General features: G+C 40.8%; 1 protein-coding gene across 2 annotated transcripts in view; it reads right to left on the minus strand.

Moving 5' to 3' along the window:
* The window catches only part of KCNN2 (potassium calcium-activated channel subfamily N member 2), a 123,912-nt gene that overhangs the window by 17,055 nt on the left and 89,497 nt on the right, over window positions 1–17,360 (minus strand). For both annotated transcript variants that reach the window (XM_054054709.1, XM_054054710.1), the window contains one exon: window positions 8,422–8,563. In XM_054054709.1, coding sequence (XP_053910684.1) covers window positions 8,422–8,563 — 142 coding nt within the window. The remainder of the gene's footprint in view (window positions 1–8,421; window positions 8,564–17,360) is intronic.

The following is a 17,360-nucleotide window of genomic DNA, read 5'->3' on the forward strand; positions in this document are numbered from 1 at the left end:
ATCAGAACCACCAGACCACAGCCAACTAACTTGAAGCTACCACAGAGAATTTTACACTGTGATAAACCACAGCAGACACAGCCACGGCAGCTAGAAGGAGAAAAACTGGCGCTGCCCAAATTATCCAACGAGGATGAAGCCATGAAGTTCGGATCCAGACCATGCCCTTCCTACAGTGCCGTGCTAAGACTGAGGGTTCCCACTGGAGCAGTACACAATGACCGCGACACTGAAGGGTTGAGGCATCAATAAAGTCTAGAATTCACATCCAGCATTTCGGTATGGGCTCAGTTTTAGTGGTAACCAAAGAGAGGTGCTTGCAATTCTCTTCAGCTGAAGGGTTATGGTTAACATTGGCTGATAAACTGTACTGAAAACAGCGTTTGGTCAGGAAGGAAACTCTGTACTTCTCTAAGGAAACACCTCTGGCATTTCCGCTTGATTCTTTCTTTGGAAAAGTTCCCAAATACCTTTACGAGCCAAAAACGAGCCATTGCTGCAACTGGCTGGAGGTGAGAGGTCATAGAGGTGCCTGGAGGTGCTTTTGGTGAGAAAGGAAACAACTCCGCGCAGCAATGAATCAGCTGAAAGTCTCCTGGCAACTTCGGTTTCGTAGACTGGAAAGTACAGTCTTCAGGGCTGCAGTTGTCACAGAAGTGCCCTGCCATGCTTGCCTGTAGATGAAAGAAGGCAGTGGACACATTTCTTGCTCGTTTCCCTTTGGATCCACTGGGGGAGAGAGAAGGTCCGCTTTGCAGACATATGGTTCTGGTGGGAAATCTAGCTCTGCACCAGAAAAGGCACAACCTTCTTCCTGCTGCTCTGCATGGAATGAAAATCCTGTAAGAATTTAAACAGGTACTCTGTTCATTTGGCTCTCCAGAAGTTGGACTTAGGGGACCACCAGAGAAGAGGGGAAAAAAACAATTTTTTTAAAAATCTTGCTTGAAGTGAAAAAAAAACCTTCTCCAAATCAACCAACGGAAAAGATAAGGGAGGAATCCATCCACAAGACGGACAGGGAAAAGGTGTTGCATAAAAGTGGCTTTGCCTTTGTCATTGTTTAAAGGGAGAGATACGTAACCTTGCATTGTTGAAACAAAACAGGATGAGTAAAGGGACAGTAACTATGCCATCTCAGCCAAAAAAGCTGACCTAAAACGGGTTTGCATTTTTTATATTTTCATAAATTCAATATTTGCCCAGCGACTATCGTCTCCAGTGGAGTCTGCCTGCACCACAGACAGAATTTTACTGCAATATTTAGACTTCTAACCTATACATCAGCAGATGATTGGATCCTTTTACTTATAATTAGTTTGTGATATTTTTAGCAAAGCTGCAAAAAGAGAAATTACGAAGAGGATTACATGTCATATACTAATACGAAATTGATTTAATACTCTAAAATTAAGTATTGGGTAGTGGTAGCAGGGGTGAAGTAAACTCCTTTTCCTGAGTTATGCAGGCTGGGTACTGGGGAAGGCTTCTGAGACAGCACAGAAAATGAACACGATTCTCTTTTCTACAGGGGAACCTATAAATTATAGCGGTGTTAACTCAGAGAAGACCAAGGATTGATTGCATCCTGATGGCTGGGCTCCTGACAAACCTTTAATGGCTCAAAAAATGGAGATCAAGACAGTTTCTGCCAATGTGCAAAAAAACTTTTTGCTGAGCAAGGAGGTTAAATCCGATTTCACTAAACAACCAGACTCAAGAGCCTACAACACGGATGGGTAACATTACTTTAATAATTCAGGATCACAGGTAGTGATGATGTTCTTGTCCAACAACTCTGTCTTAAATACAAAAGTAGCATGAGAATATACGTAAAAATATATTAAAATCGCTGTATCAAGTCAAGTTACTGCAGATGAAACCAAACCAAATTGCATTTTTTCAAAACAAAGTTGGTTTTCTGCAAGAGTCGTCAGTTCCAGTCACATCGATGTAAACAAAGTCACCATGTGACAACTTCTGTTCATTCTGGACAGCTACTGACTGCCTTTTGACTTGCTGAAATACATCCCTAAGTCCTAAGTGGGAAACAGTTCCCCCATCCTCTGACAGTTCCCTGCTCTACTGGTACAAACTGAAGAATTTCTGAGGTAGGCCTTTTCCTTAATTTTTCTAATTCTAAAAGACGATTACATCTTCCAGGAGGTTTTCCTTACTCAAATGGAGGGAGAGCCTCTGCTGCCCTGTCACATTTCCGATCACTGACCTAACCCAGGGATTCACTTCTGGGATCACTCTCTGGAGTTCTCAACTCTACTTTGATCATTTATTTTTCTTCACTTCACTTAAGAAATTTAATCCAAATGAGCTACAGCCAGAAAATAACCCCAAACTAGGTTTGTTCTTTACAAAAGGTTCCAGTTTGGCAGTCTGGTCTGCTGGAACAATAGTAGAGGAGCTGAAGAATTTCTGAGCAGCCCAACTTTTAATAGCTTCAACCCTAGCTATTGTTGATGAATGTTGATGAATTCAAACATCATTAACTGTCTTCGTCATTTCACATTTTTGCTTGATACACTGTCCAGTTAGGCTGTATTAAGTTAGAAAGAATAAACAAAACCTGTTCTGAACTGTCACGCCACTTATATTTAGTATTGAATTCTCAGAACTAACTGAATTAAATCCTACCAGATATCCGAGACAAAAGCTCACGAGGCATTTCATATTTTCCCGTACTCTCAGGGAAGTAAAAACTGATCTGCGTTCCAGATTTTTGCAACTCTTTTACTATATTTCTCATCCACAAAACTACTCACCATATTAGTCTCACCTTTTACTGTCAGATACTAGAAATTATAAAAATATTATAGTTTCTTAATCAATGTGCAAAATATTCTATGTAAACCTTTAAAACCTTTAAACAGCAGTGCTACCTATTATTCTTCTACTGCTGTCACAGAAAACTGAGTTGCTTCTATCAGTTCAACCATACCTATCTACCCACAAAGCAGTCTATTAGTCTCAAACATACCTTTGCAGCTCTTTGAGTGTAATTCAGAATACATTTGTCCTTCATAAACAATTGTGTGTCCACAACTCTTTACAGAATCAAATGTAAACAAAAAATTCCATTAAAATCCCACAATGTTTTAAGCATTATTATGCAAAATAATTTACGAACTTTTTGCACATTAAGCATAGAAAGTTCTGTATAACAGTTTTCATATTTCACTGCTCAAATCTGATGTTTAACTTCTTTTACTCTTTTGCAGGAACCACTTCAGAAGACCTGCAGCAATGTTATCCACGCAGTTAGAATATACTATTTTTCTCTTTTTCTTACAATCCAGGAACTATTACATTTCAAAGATGTTACAGTTCAAATTTTGCTACCAACAAAAATCATATGGTTAAAAACTACACTGCTCTGGATGTCACGTTCCTCTTGTAGACAGCTCTCTGGATTTGCTGGTAAGACCAAGCCAAGTCTGACACAAAATTGTATGCACAAACACTACAATTTAACTTTAGTTGAAGAGTGGGATACCTCAACCTTGTCACTTTTTTCATCACGCACAGGAAAAGAATTGCGATTCTTTTTTTACTAAATGTAGACTTCCACAAGGACGTTAAAAGCTGCAGCACGAGAAGGTTTAGAATTAGGTCTGATTTATTACTGAGTTATGATTTAGAACTAATAAAAACCAGGTATCCCTAAGGCCATATTGTACACATTTACTCCACTGTGCCTATTCTAGTAAGAATTCTTATCTACAGAAGTGGTGTTCAAATCCTATGTTTAAAAGATGCCACTTCAAAATTTTCAAAATCCCCCCCCAATATATTCTTGTCCACCTCTATGACATAAATCTAAGAAGGCTTTCATAATTTACTCAGCTCTTTCACAGGCTTAGCAATTTCTTTGGAGTTCGTTTCAGTAGCAGAAGCATTTAAGCTACATTTTCAGCATTAGCGAAGCGCACACGCCAAAATAAGAGCTATTTCATTTAAACCAATCTTTATCCACACTATAGCCAACCACCCTGTGCATCCTGCGAGAACTGCAACTTACATATTTTATTATAGATGTATTATATGTATTATATTAAGATAGGCTTGACCTACTACTTCGATATGTCTGCTTCTAACTGTTGGCAGTTGGCTCACCAGGGAGATTCTGCATCCTTAGATTTTGGTAAATGCACCAGCTCACCACATGATGCTGGGTGCAAAAAAGAAAAGAGTCCTTCTCAAACCCTGCAACAGAGCCTTATATTTGGAGTGAAAAGAATGGATCGCCATTATCTCGTCTTGGTGAGGTGCAAAAGCTTATCAAGATCTGTAAATTATCTGTCTCTCAGTCAATAATTACGCAACTTCTTGTACCTTCTTGGACTTGCCCCCTCCTTTTATTTCTATCAATTTCTACCTCCCTTTTAAAAATTCTTGATAATTTCATTATACTGCTCATAAAGGAAAACTTGTCAAACCAATCCAAGGCCATAACTCCAAAAAAAAACCATTAAGGAGGTGGAAGTGCCGCCTATACAAAGCACCAGCACAATGAGAATGTTCCACCTGTAGCTGAGCTCACCCGGCTCATCAGGACGTGAAAGATCTGCCTGGGAGTGCCTTGACTACCACGTAGGGCATCTTCAGTGGGCAGACAGAACTCCAGTGAGCTGCACGACAAGGTGAAGGTGGAATAGGTGTCCCCACCTCCTCCATAACCTGTTCTGGTAACAGTGTCAGCACTCATATTTCTGTCTATCCATCACACTCTTGCAGACCCACCTAATGTATACAGAGGGAAGAAGACAGATGTACTATTTGATTTATAGCCCACTTGGCCCATAGCGAAATTTGCTGCCCAGTGAAACCTCATTGGAAAACCACTGATATGTAATGGGGCTGACGTACCCAGTTCATAGAATCATAAAATCATAGAGTCACCAGGTTGGAAAAGACCTCTTGGATCATCGAGTCCAACCATTTCTGTCTGCCACTAAACCACATCCCTGAGCACCTCATCTACCGTCTTTTAAACTCCTCCAGGGATGGGGACTCCACGCATTCCCTGGGCAGCCTCTGACAGGGCCCAATGAACCTTTTGATGAGAAATTTTTTCCTAATGTCCAGTCTGAACCTTGCCTTCCATAAAGCATCTCTGCATTAACCCATGCCACCAACTCTGCATCGCACTGTGTGAATAATTTAAGTGCCACATATTTAAGTGCTTTGCAAGATTAAACATACATTAGCACATATTTTTTTCAGTGTCTGCCTTCTTTGTTCACAGTTTTTTTGTGTTTCGTTGTTTTTTTGTTTTGTTTTCTAATACACTAATCAGTTTTCATTGCTTGCTTTCTCCTAACGATTTTCCAGGCTTTTTTCCTTTTGGTAAAATTTGAATATAACTGAAGATTTTCCTCTTTTCCAGCAGTGTGCATTTGCAGAATTTAGAAGATGTCGCTTGAATCAGTGCATCAAGATAGCACTAACTGCAATTTTAAGAGCCAGCACAACTTTGTTCCGTTGGAGCCTGCATAGAGTCTACTTCCCAGGCTGGAGCGTGCGCAGGGTTCAGCCTGAGCAGTCCAATTTCCATCGCACAAAAAGCAATTCCTGAGGCAGAAGTGGGAGGAAAGCCAGAACACTTGGGCTCTCCCTTCAATGGGGTCGAGACACTGAAGGAGCCCTCCATTGGCCACCAGTTTTGCAAAGCCAATATTAACTCTTTAGTGGTCTGCATACCTACCCTTGCATTCGCAAGTATTTCTGCTTATTCTTCCTTCCACTCTTTTTAACAAAAGCAAAAATCTCAGTGGCATTTGGCACTGATCACACTAATCTAACAATGTATTTGCTGCTCCACACGCTAGCGAATTACATTTTTTCCTCTTAAAATTCCATACTGCTTCATTCATTCAATAATTATCCTGGTGTATGTTTCAAACAGACTACCAAACACTCCTACTAAAAAAATAAATAAATCAATCTGTTATTTTAAGGTCTTTTCCATAACAAACATTAATTAGTCTACAGTTTCAGAAGAGTAACTGGTTTTAAAGAATTATATTCAAGACCTGTAAGCTCTTTAGCATTGGAGGTTAGGCTGGACAATAGTTCAGCATCATGTTCTCTGTTTCATTCTTTGTAACTTTCAGATCCATAATGACAAAAAAAAAAAAGAAATTAAAGAGCAAGTTAAATATTTGACTTCCTCTCAGTGCTCCGTATTTTTTTTTCCTCAACGATGATGTTTGCCAAAACCACATTGCAGATGTCCTTAAAAATGTAATTAGGGGTCAGGCTTTCAGTATTGTCTTACCTATGATCACTCACGAGCTACCTGGCTCAGTTTTTGCTTAAGAATGCTTTCTGAGGTATTTATCCCAAACTCATTATCATGAGATTATGATTGGAGCCTCTGTGCTTCCAAAAAGCTGAGTATTTTTAATCATAAAAAAACATCAAAGACACAGAGGTATCATCCATACATTTTACAAAGTCTAACCCAGGAGAATCTTGTTTCAGTTGTGAAAAATAAATGCCATGTGTGCAAACGGTATCTATTAGTCAGTACTTTAGTTTTTCACCAAAGCAATGGAAGCAACTGCCATAAATAATTTTACATCTGAATCCAAATGGTGCTGTCATAAGCAAAATGACAAATACATCTTATAATCCTATGTAAAGACTATATGCAGTTCATTCACAGTTGTACAGAATAACATTTACAATAACCTGGAGTCCTTTTTCTCGGATTTTATTTTTACCTTGTAAAATAATAAAATAAAATCATGAGCCTATCCATAGCTACTCCAAATAACAGTAGAGATGATGCTGTGATTTGCGCTAGCACAAATGCAATAGCGTGTGAAACCCACAGACAAATTACATCGACGCTACAATTCTCATTGCATTTCTGCAGGGCTGTGAAGGTCCTATATTTCTGTAATTGTAAGCTTTTTTCACAATGAATTGCCAGAAAGTACTGCACAATTTCAGCATACAAAATAATGTGATATCTGTATCTTCAAGTAGTGGCTTCTTATTTCTAAACAGTGCCGGGGAAGAAGGAAAGCTTTATAACAGCGTTCTGTCCCCATTCTGAACATCCCAGTGGCAATATACATTGCTCGTCCTTTTTTCCTAATGAACTTATGACCATGTTTTATTCTCAGCTGCGGAAGAGGAGAAAAGGCAAATGCCCCAGAAGATGGCAGATTTGAGCTTAGCCCACAGCCTTTAAAAATGCCTTCCGAGTCATTCCTCTGCCCTCAGCCTGTACCTTCCAACCACACTGCACACTCTGTATTTGAGGAAAGGCGCATTTGTCAACCCTGGGAAAACATGCTGGAAACCTTTCTCAATAAAGGCCAATTACCTGAAACCTATAGATGTTTAGGGGAAAAAAAAAAACCAAAACCAAACCATTTGGAAAAAGTCTTAAACTTTACAAAAATGCATTCATCTATTTTACTCTTTGGACACAAAATACACTCTTATAAATAAAAATTTTACCAAAACCCCTAACCACCTGTTCTGAAGGGCAATTACCTGATACCATTTGTTTTCAGACATAATCCAAATATACCCATTTTCACAGAAGGTAGATGCATTACTCGTGATCAATAGCAAAAATTCAGAAACAAGTACATATCTCACTGTTATATGCAATACCTGTGATGCTCATACTGCCCTTCTCGTTGATACGCTCACAAAGGAGTTGATACAAATAAAAGTAGCAGATTCTGGGGGCATTTTTATTTCTAATTTACTGCAGATACGCGTAAATTTCCAGACATCATAATGCACTGCCTTACTCCCTAACTGTGACTAAATTGTGTCATACAGAACAATTAAAAACAGACATTAAGTACAGTTCATAAATATATACTGAATATGCATGGAGTAAAAACTGCTGCATTGTACCAGCGGTAACAAAAATTCTTACAGTGAAAATTATGTTACATAAATACACTTAAAGCAACGGAAAGCAATAGATAGTGCCTCATTAGACTTAGAAGAAATAATGTAGAAACTAAGCTCAAGCAAAATGCTTTAGGTTAAGCTATCGTGTTTCACTGCTTATGAGTATTTTAATTTTAAGAAACAGAAGTCAGAACTGTAGATTCAATAATAGTATGCGTCCAATTACACATGTCAGAAGATAACTGGGATGATAAGATACTATAACATTTAATGAAAGACTCTACTCGGATTTGGAAGCTGCATTTTTCCCCCCTGTATTTTATTACACAGCTGCTAAATTTTACCAAGAGAAGAAGAAAACATTCCATTGTTATCAGCAATGAAAGACCATGGGAATGGTGTAAGTGTGCATATATACTACACAAACCAGCAAATAAATATTTCTTTATGACTACCACAGTTCAGGCATTAATTACAACAAACTGATTCTCACATCCTATAAAAACATCCAGAAACACTCACCATGATTCCAGTAAGTAAACAGACTCCTTTGCCACAGTAGGTATTAGGTACCATATCACCATACCCAATGGATAGAAAAGTTATTGAAATCAACCACATGGCTCCAAGGAAGTTGCTAGTAACGTCCTGTTGATCATGGTACCTGAAAAGAAAAAGAAAACAATTTCTTCATTATGAAAACTTCTATTATACTTCCGTGTTGTCAGAAAAAAAATCTGATTAATTGGTCATACAACCACTCTTGTATTCTACAGTTATTTCCTTTTTAAAAGCAGCTACAAGGAAGTTAAAAAAACTCAATTACAAGTCTGAACCTCCCCTGTTGCAACTTATACCTGTTCCCATGCGTGCTGTCAGTGGAAAACAGAGGGAAGAGATCAGCATCTCCCTCTCCTCTTCCCCTTCTCAGGATGCAGTAAAGAGCTATGAGGTCACTCGTCATCCTCCTTTTCTCCAACCTACACAGAGTCGGATGTTTCTGGCAGCACATGCCTTCCAGCCCTTCCACCACCTTTGATGTCCTCCTCTGAATGTGTTCAAGGACGTTCTGCATTCTCCTTAAAATTGTGGGGCCCAGAAATGCACAAAGTACTCAGGTCGAGGCTGTATCACCGCTGGGAGTGTTAGGAGTGGTTGGACTTGATCACAGAATCACAAGGTTGGAAGGGACCCACTGGATCATCGAGTCCAACCATTCCTAACACTCCCTAAACCATGTCCCTCAGCACTTCATCCACCTGTTCCTTAAACTTCCAACCTAGTGATTCTATGAACACAGCAGCGTAATCCCCTCCTTTAACTGGCTGGCTATGCCACCCGATGACCTCCGTACGCAGTTTTCCCCCTTGGCTGACAGGGGACGTTGCTGACTCATATTCCAGATTACTGATAAATATATGGAAGAGAACTGGCCCGAGAATTAAACCCCAAGGAACACCACCCCTGACTGGTCACCAGATGTAGCCCCATGCACTACAACCCACTGAGCCCTGTCCTTCAGCCAGTTCTTCACCCAGCACGGTGTGTACCTGCTTATCCCACTGCTGGACAACTTGTCTAGAAGGATGCTGCAAGCCACAGCATAAGAAGCCTTACTTAAAATCCAGAAAAATTACATCCACCACCCGCTCCCCTAGGCAGAAGATCTTTACTTAATCACAGCTAAATTTCCTTTCTGTGTTAAGGTAGACATTAAGCATAATTTACTGATGTGCCTTTTTTGGTCATAATTTTAATATTCTGGTGGTATATAATAATTTTCTCCTTCAAAGGAAAGAAGTTCAGAGAAATAATCTAACCTTCACATGACACAGACACCTTGTAACTGGGAGGTCATAAGGATATGGCTTAGGGCTAAAACCTGCTGCCACCACTCACTGCGTGGAGGAAAAATAGCCTAATGTAGGTGGGATTTTGCTCCCTGGAGAGAGTAACAGTGCAACAGAGACCATCGGTGGCAGCCACTTCAGCCTCAAGGTTGCCATAACCCCTATAGCTGCTCTCAAGCCTCAGGTTAGCTATCTGTGCTGGTGGACCCTCAAGGGTATCATTTTAACCAGTTCCCAAACCTGAGCCTCACAGTGGGTCACATTTTCTTTAGGGAATTAGTTCACCAATCTGCAAGCAACTCGCTTTCCACAACTGAAGTAATTGCTTCAGTTTCCTGTAGTACCCATGACTGAGCAGGAATGCAAAGCAAGAACTAAGACACTCTCAGGAATCTCCTTATTCATTCTCTTACAAGATGTTCACTATATATATCTGCAAAGTGTCTTTTTCAAAGTTCCACCCATGTCTATAACAACCTAAAACCTCCTTGACTGCCAGAGAGCATAGCGAGCACTCCAAACAGGTCTGTTCCACGTTTCATCTGTACTCTTCTCTTTCCTGAAGCCACTGTTGTCTTTCTCACATCCTTTATACACCCTTTCAGAGGATTTTTTCTGTTCTGCACCCAGAGCAACGCAGCAACAGCGCCCGTTTAGAACTGCTAAGAATGACAGTGCCACCAAGAATGATAACCATCACAGCAACAAGATGAATAAAAACAATTGCAAACTTGATTTAACTCATGACCACAGAGCTCTGTGTAATAAAAAGAGACCTGGCACTGCTATTTTTTCCAGTCTGCAATATATGTTAAAGAACAAAAAATGACCGTGAAATACATGGTTCAAGAGAGAGACATACTTGTCCCATCCAGGAGGCGAGAAGAAAGCCTCAGTATCATGCAAGCCACTACAGAGCACCAGGTAATATGTAATATGATGCATCGGCTTTGCACGGAGTTCATAGAAGGGCACTAAAGCCGCAACACGTATTCTAAGGCTAGCAACTCAGTTAAATACCAATAAATGCTTACATAAATATTTATAATACATTTCTTTAATGGCCCTCTTTGAATTTTGAACATGACCATTTCTGTACTTCAGACAGAAAACAGTTTTCCTATAAAAATGCAAATGCAATGCAATGCTTTACGTTTTTTCTACATTTTGCCCAAATATAATAGCCACATCCTTATAAAATTTCATCCCTATGTGGTGATAATTACAGAAATCTTGGTATGACTGAAAGCAAACACACAAATCCAACTCAGTTAAGTTCCTGAAATAAACACCAGTTTCACTTAAAGAGTTCCAAAACCACTCTTTTAACTCTTGAACAACACAGTGAAAAGTTAATAGAGTCTTTATCCATTTATCCTCCTTTACTCTTGCCAGCAAACACAGAAGCCAATCTATACGTAGATCATTTAACAAAGGTGACATACGGTTACATTTCAAAAAGCACAACAGTAGTTTTTCAAGTTTATTAGGAGATATGGACCTTAATTAGTAAGGTCCCCTAGATGAAATATTCATTAAAGCCATCTTATTTGGTAGCACACTTCAAGGACCTGTTCAAATGTTTTTATCTTGTTCGCTCAGCGCTCTTGGATTTCCTACTCCGAATATTTCACTTGGTTCTGATTTTAAAGCTGCAGTTATCAGTCAAACGGTGCACACTTAATTTAAAAATTAAGTTATTTAACTTAATAATAACTTATTTAATTAAATTATTGCCAATACTTATGGCTTTACTGTGACTAAGAGCTAGAGAATACTTTGTACCTTCTGTATGGGCTCAACTGCTCAAGCACGGCAAAGCATGCGAATTGCAACCTAATTTCATCTTCTGAGAAAACCAAAAAACTCTCCTTCACAACTGTACAGGGAAAGTTGAAGGAGCAACTGCTCAAGTTAAAAATGTGTAAGTAAAATAGACACGATCTAAAAGGGAGGTGGGGTGTGTATTGCTGCCCTGATAGCCCCATCGTTTCTATGTCAGAATCATAGGAAGATGGATTGGTTTTGTCTTGTTTTTTCGCAACCTCACTTATGATTTTTGAAAAGCTGTGGTCATTAATTCTGGTACACGCCTGTATTCTTATGACTCCCACAAGATTACACACGCTGGCTTACAGTAACCAAGCGCTCCTCTGTGTCATTAGACACAACCATTGCCTGGGATTCAAGCGTGAATGAGCAAAGGCAGGAGACTTTGTGGCTACCACCACCAGGTAGCAAATTACTACATCTGCATCAAAATGGGAAAAGCAATTTCTTAAGAATTAAGAATTGCAATGTCTTATTTGTACATCCAAGGCAAATGAATACTGGAGGCTTTAAAATTGCTTTGTTCTGAGGAAGGGGAAAGAAATCCACTCATTGCCTTTTTGACCTGCTTTCAAAGTTATTACAGTCCTAAAGACCAAACAGTAAAATGAACACAGCAAAGGTTAAAGGTTCTCACTTTCTTCCGTCACTGCAGCTCTAATGTGTTGCACTCAAGTCACCAGGAGGCCTGAGAAAAGTCACTCTCATCACTGTATTTTTCACTTTGTTATTAAGACCATCCTCGGCAGAGCCAACTGCAACGGACATTACAGGGAGGACATACGCCACCCACGCCAACAGCCGGAGCAAAGCCTTCTTGCTTACTGTCAGTCCTCATCAGCCACTACAAAGGTCTCCTTCCAGCCGGGCGGTGAAGGACAGCTCGGGCGTCGCACACTTCAGCACTCAACTGCAGTTCCCCTAAACTGCCCATTCGCTCCGTACCTGAGCTCTGAAACCTGACAGGAAAATACTGTACTGTGAACAGCTCAGAAAAACAAAAGCTCAGGAAGTAACGAAAAAGAAACAAAGGTTTCCTTTCAGCGACAAGTTTCACATAAAGCAAAATCCAGTCATTACCAACCGAATCCCATAACGTACTCTTTTTGTCATTAATCTTCAGTTTGACAGGTGTTTTTTATTTTTTTGTAAATATTTTGAATTATTAAACTCCAATCATTACAAAAACATTTCTTTAAATATTTAAAGCCCACCACTCTTAATCAATGAAACCTCGCACGAGAGACACAGTGAGCCACTTGAAGATAAAAGCTAGCATTTAATTGTGGTAAACCTCGGCTATAAACAGGTTTATTTCCTGGATCTCATCCAGCCTCACACAGCAGCAGTAAAAATGCCATTTAGAAAAGCTGTGTATTCCCCCGAGGTAGGAGAATCCTTGGCTGAAGTGACACATACAGAGGTATTATTCATCACTTTTTATCTCTTTCTCTAATAACAGACGTGCTAGCAGGCACGCGGCGCTGCAGCTGCAATGTGCTGCTTACCAGGCAATCCTCATCCTGTGAAACACCGCTATCCATTTCTCACCAACCAGCAGATATAAGTCCTGAGACTACGTTAATCTAAATCAAAAAACAGCTGAATGATGACATTCGTGGAAAAACAGCACAGCTCGATTCCTTCCCAAGCCGAACCGAGTGGGAGGTTTACCATTCATCTCAAGGAAGACATAAATACATTTCTCAGCTGACAATACTGCAGTGCCTTCGCAAAGCAATATTCCAGATTCGTTATCAAACAGCAGTCACTCTCTTCCGGTTTCACCTGCGTTATTGTCATGCTCAGTACCGCTTTCTTTCGGAACAATATTTGATGATGTTCTCATGTCAGTGGTAAAACCTGCTCACAGTTATCACACATTTAATCTAAAACGGTCATCTTCAAAAGTGATCACTCGATTACTGGATGGGGAAAGGCTGTGGATGGAGTCTTCTTGGGCTTCAGTAAAGCCTTTGACACAGTTTCTCACAGCATTCTGCTGCAGAAACTGTCAGCCTCTGGCCTGGACAGGCGCACACTCTCCTGGGTTGAACACTGGTTGGATGGCCCAGAGAGTGGTGCTCAATGGAGTTAACTCCAGCTGGAGGCCAGTCACAAGTGGAGTTCCTCAGGGCTCAGTACTGGGTCCAGCTCTGTTCAATGTCTTTATCAATGACCTGGGTGAAGGCATCGAGTGCACCCTTAGCAAGTTTGCAGATGACACTAAGCTGGGAGGAAGTGTGGATCTGCTGGAGGGTAGGGAGGCTCCAAAGGGATCTGAACAGGCTGGACTGCTGGGCCGAGACCAATGGGATGAGGTTCAACAAGGCCAAATGCCGGGTCCTGCTCTTGGGGCATAACAACCCTATGCAGCGCTACAGACTGGGGGAAGAATGGCTGGAGAGCTGCACGGAAGAGAAGGACCTGGGGGTGATGGTTGACAGCCGACTGAACATGAGCCAGCAGTGTGCCCAGGGGGCCAAGAAGGCCAACGGCATCTTGGCTTGGATCAGAAATGGGGTCACCAGCAGGTCCGGGGAGGTGATTCTCCCTCTGTACTCGGCACTGGTGAGACCGCACCTCGAGTACTGTCTTCAGTTCTGGGCCCCTCACCACAAGAAGGATGTTGAGGCTCTGGAGGGTGTCCAGAGAAGAGCAACGAAGCTGGTGAGGGGCTGGAGAACAAGTCTGACGAGGAGCGGCTGAGAGAGCTGGGGTTGTTTAGCCTGGAGAAGAGGAGGCTGAGGGGAGACCTTATTACTCTCTACAACTACCTGAAAGGAGGTTGTGGAGAGGAGGGAGCTGGGCTCTTCTCCCAAGTGACAGGGGACAGGGCAAGAGGGAATGGCCTGAAGCTCCATCAGGGGAGGTTCAGGTGGGATATCAGAAAAAAATTCTTCACAGAAAGAGTCATCGGGCACTGGAACAGCTGCCCAGGGAGGGGGTCGAGTCACCTTCCCTGGAGGTGTTTAAGGAACGGGTGGATGAAGTGCTGAGGGACATGGTTTAGGGAGTGTTAGGAATGGTTGGACTCGATGATCCAATGGGTCCTTTCCAACCTTGTGATTCTGTGATTCTGTGATGAATAAGCAGAAATCAAGCGTAACATTAAACTTAAACACTGGGACATTAATTGGTACTTAGTAGCTTCATTTCCGTTTACTTTACCGCCACAGGCAGCCTCTGATAACTCTGTCTTTTTTTGGGTGTACTCTCCTGAACTAGTCAAGTAACAAACGAGAAAAACAGTTGAAAAGATGACACTTCTGTGGGAAAGACAATGCCGGACCGCTTTTGCGGTAATCACGAAGAAACTCCCAGCTTGTGCTACGGCAATTCAGGCTGACTTTGGTCTTGTCAAACCTTAGAAACACTTAAGACTAAGCAGCTGGAAACAGGTTCAGCCCATTAAATCAGAAACTTGTCAAGACTCTGCTGAGACGCTGATTGATCTAACCAGCTATTAGAGCTCTCCCGCAGTATCAGGCCATTCTGAGTTAGACAGTAGCTTTTAATCTGTTAACGCAGTGATGATAACAGACAGGTCTTTTTATTCCTTTTCACTTCCACCTGTTTAAAAGAAAGCAAAAAAAAAAAAAAAGAAAAGAAAAGAAAAGAAAACCACAACTGCACTGTGAAGGAAGAGCAGGGCTGACTCCCAGTCTAAGGAAGTCAACTGAAGACATTTTGATGCCTTTGACGCGTTTGGGATCACAAAGGCAGCTTGAAAAGTGCATGTCACTCCTTGTCTTTTTTTTCTAACATGTCTGCTGACATCTCCCAAATATTTATGAACAAAGATGTTCTTGTCACAAAAAAAAAAAAAATGCCTCATGAAAGTTCAAAATGTCGCGGCAAACGTCTGGGTTTCATACAGACAGAATCACATCAGCAGCAGTTCCGAACCCAAATAAACGTAAAATGTGAGTAAGCTGTCTGGATTGCTTCTACACGGGTCAAAACATTCATCACTTTTCTCTTAAGTACATGTATGGCCTATTTATGGAAAACCACTAAATCCAAGAGAGAAGTGTTAAATACCATTATGTAAGTAGCATATGTTACTACGTTAGCTAAAATGGATGGAAAAAATAATCTAAAAGAAAACAAGAGGACAAAGAAGAGTGAGATCAACACAAAACCAGAAGGGTGAGACGGTGTGTTTTAAGGAATTTTATCATTATTCTTTAATAGAAATTGCAGGTTAAACATAAACATGAAGACATAAAGTTATTTAAACCCCTAGCTGCTGTCAGATATCTTCCTCTCAACGTCTGGGCGATGGGTAACCTGCCAGTAGAGAAATAAGGACTAACTGACATTTTTTCAAAGGTTACCAATCTTTTATCAGCTCTCCACTGATGAAGGTCTTGCCTTATTTTCCTGATGCCGTGACGAATTGTTCTGCTATTTTGGTAGAGCTGTCTGCAGCTCTGATAGGTGGAAAGGTTTCCCATATTTCCAAGAGAAGCTGTTCAGCTACAAGCATAATCTGAAGATACTGAAGTTGCCAAATCTCCTTGGAAGTCTTACTGTCTTCTTTTTCTTTTAACCTGCACCTAATAAATGTGTAAGATTGTCACAGAAAATCTGCTGAATCAACTTTGCAAGTATCGGGAAACTGGGAGACCTTTAAGTATGCGACAGACAGCAATCCACTAAGAGGAACAGCTGCAAAGGCTGGAGCACTCGCTATCAGCATGCAAAAAAGTACCCATGTAAATAAAGTGGACTACTGCTTCTTAAGGTCTTATACTATGTGAAAACTCTACTGTCTCACTAAAGCTTTTGGAGAGTTTGTTCAAGGAGGACTTTTTTCTTGCCTTGATTAAGAAACGCACCTACCAAACCCCAAACCTCACCTTTGGGACTTATCCCCCCAACATAATCGTATTCTCACTCCCAGCATGTTCTCTTCAGCAGTTTCAAGCTACTTTGTTCCTGCAGTGTCATAACTGAAGTAAAATCTTATCTCCACTGACATCAGCAGCAAAGATCCCATTGACTTGAGTTGGATCAGGATTTCTACTCTGTCTTCTTTTTTCTTTTTGATCAGTTTCTGCTGATCATCCTTTAAAATGTTTCCATCTAGCGTTCCCGTGCTTACCCATTTCAGAACCTGCTGTTATGATTATCATCATGTGTATCAAGAAATATCCCAATAAAATTGCTAAGCTAATTAAACAAAAAAAAATGTAAAAATCTATGCTTCTACTCATCCACATTTAGAAAAATAAAATGAAATTAAATGCTTGTTAGGTGATTTAAACATAGCTACGTTTAAATATATAATATATAAGCTATAACATGTATTGACTTGCAATATGCTTGTTAAGACTCAATAGAACAGGGAATCACATCAAAGATTTTGGAAAGCTGTACCCAAACTCTTAAATCAACCCTCAACTCCTAGAGACTCTCTACAACTGCCTGAAAGGAGGTTGTGGAGAGGAGGGAGCTGGGCTCTGCTCCCAAGGGACAGGGGACAGGACAAGAGGGAATGGCCTCAAGCTGCACCAGGGGAGGTTCAGGTTGGATATCAGAAAAAAATTCTTCACAGAAAGAGTCATCGGGCACTGGAACAGCTGCCCAGGGAGGGGGTGGAGTCGCCTTCCCTGGAGGTGTTTAAGGAATGGGTGGGTGAAGTGCTGAGGGACATGGTTTAGGGAGTGTTAGGAATGGTTGGACTCAATGATCCAGTGGGTCCTTTCCAACCTTGTGATTCTGTGTGATTCTGTGAGACCTGAATGTGGTCTGTCTGCAGCCGGGCTTTTTAAA

The sequence above is a fragment of the Cuculus canorus genome, chromosome Z, assembly GCF_017976375.1.
Source record: "Cuculus canorus isolate bCucCan1 chromosome Z, bCucCan1.pri, whole genome shotgun sequence".
In the NCBI taxonomy this organism is placed as follows: domain Eukaryota; kingdom Metazoa; phylum Chordata; class Aves; order Cuculiformes; family Cuculidae; genus Cuculus; species Cuculus canorus.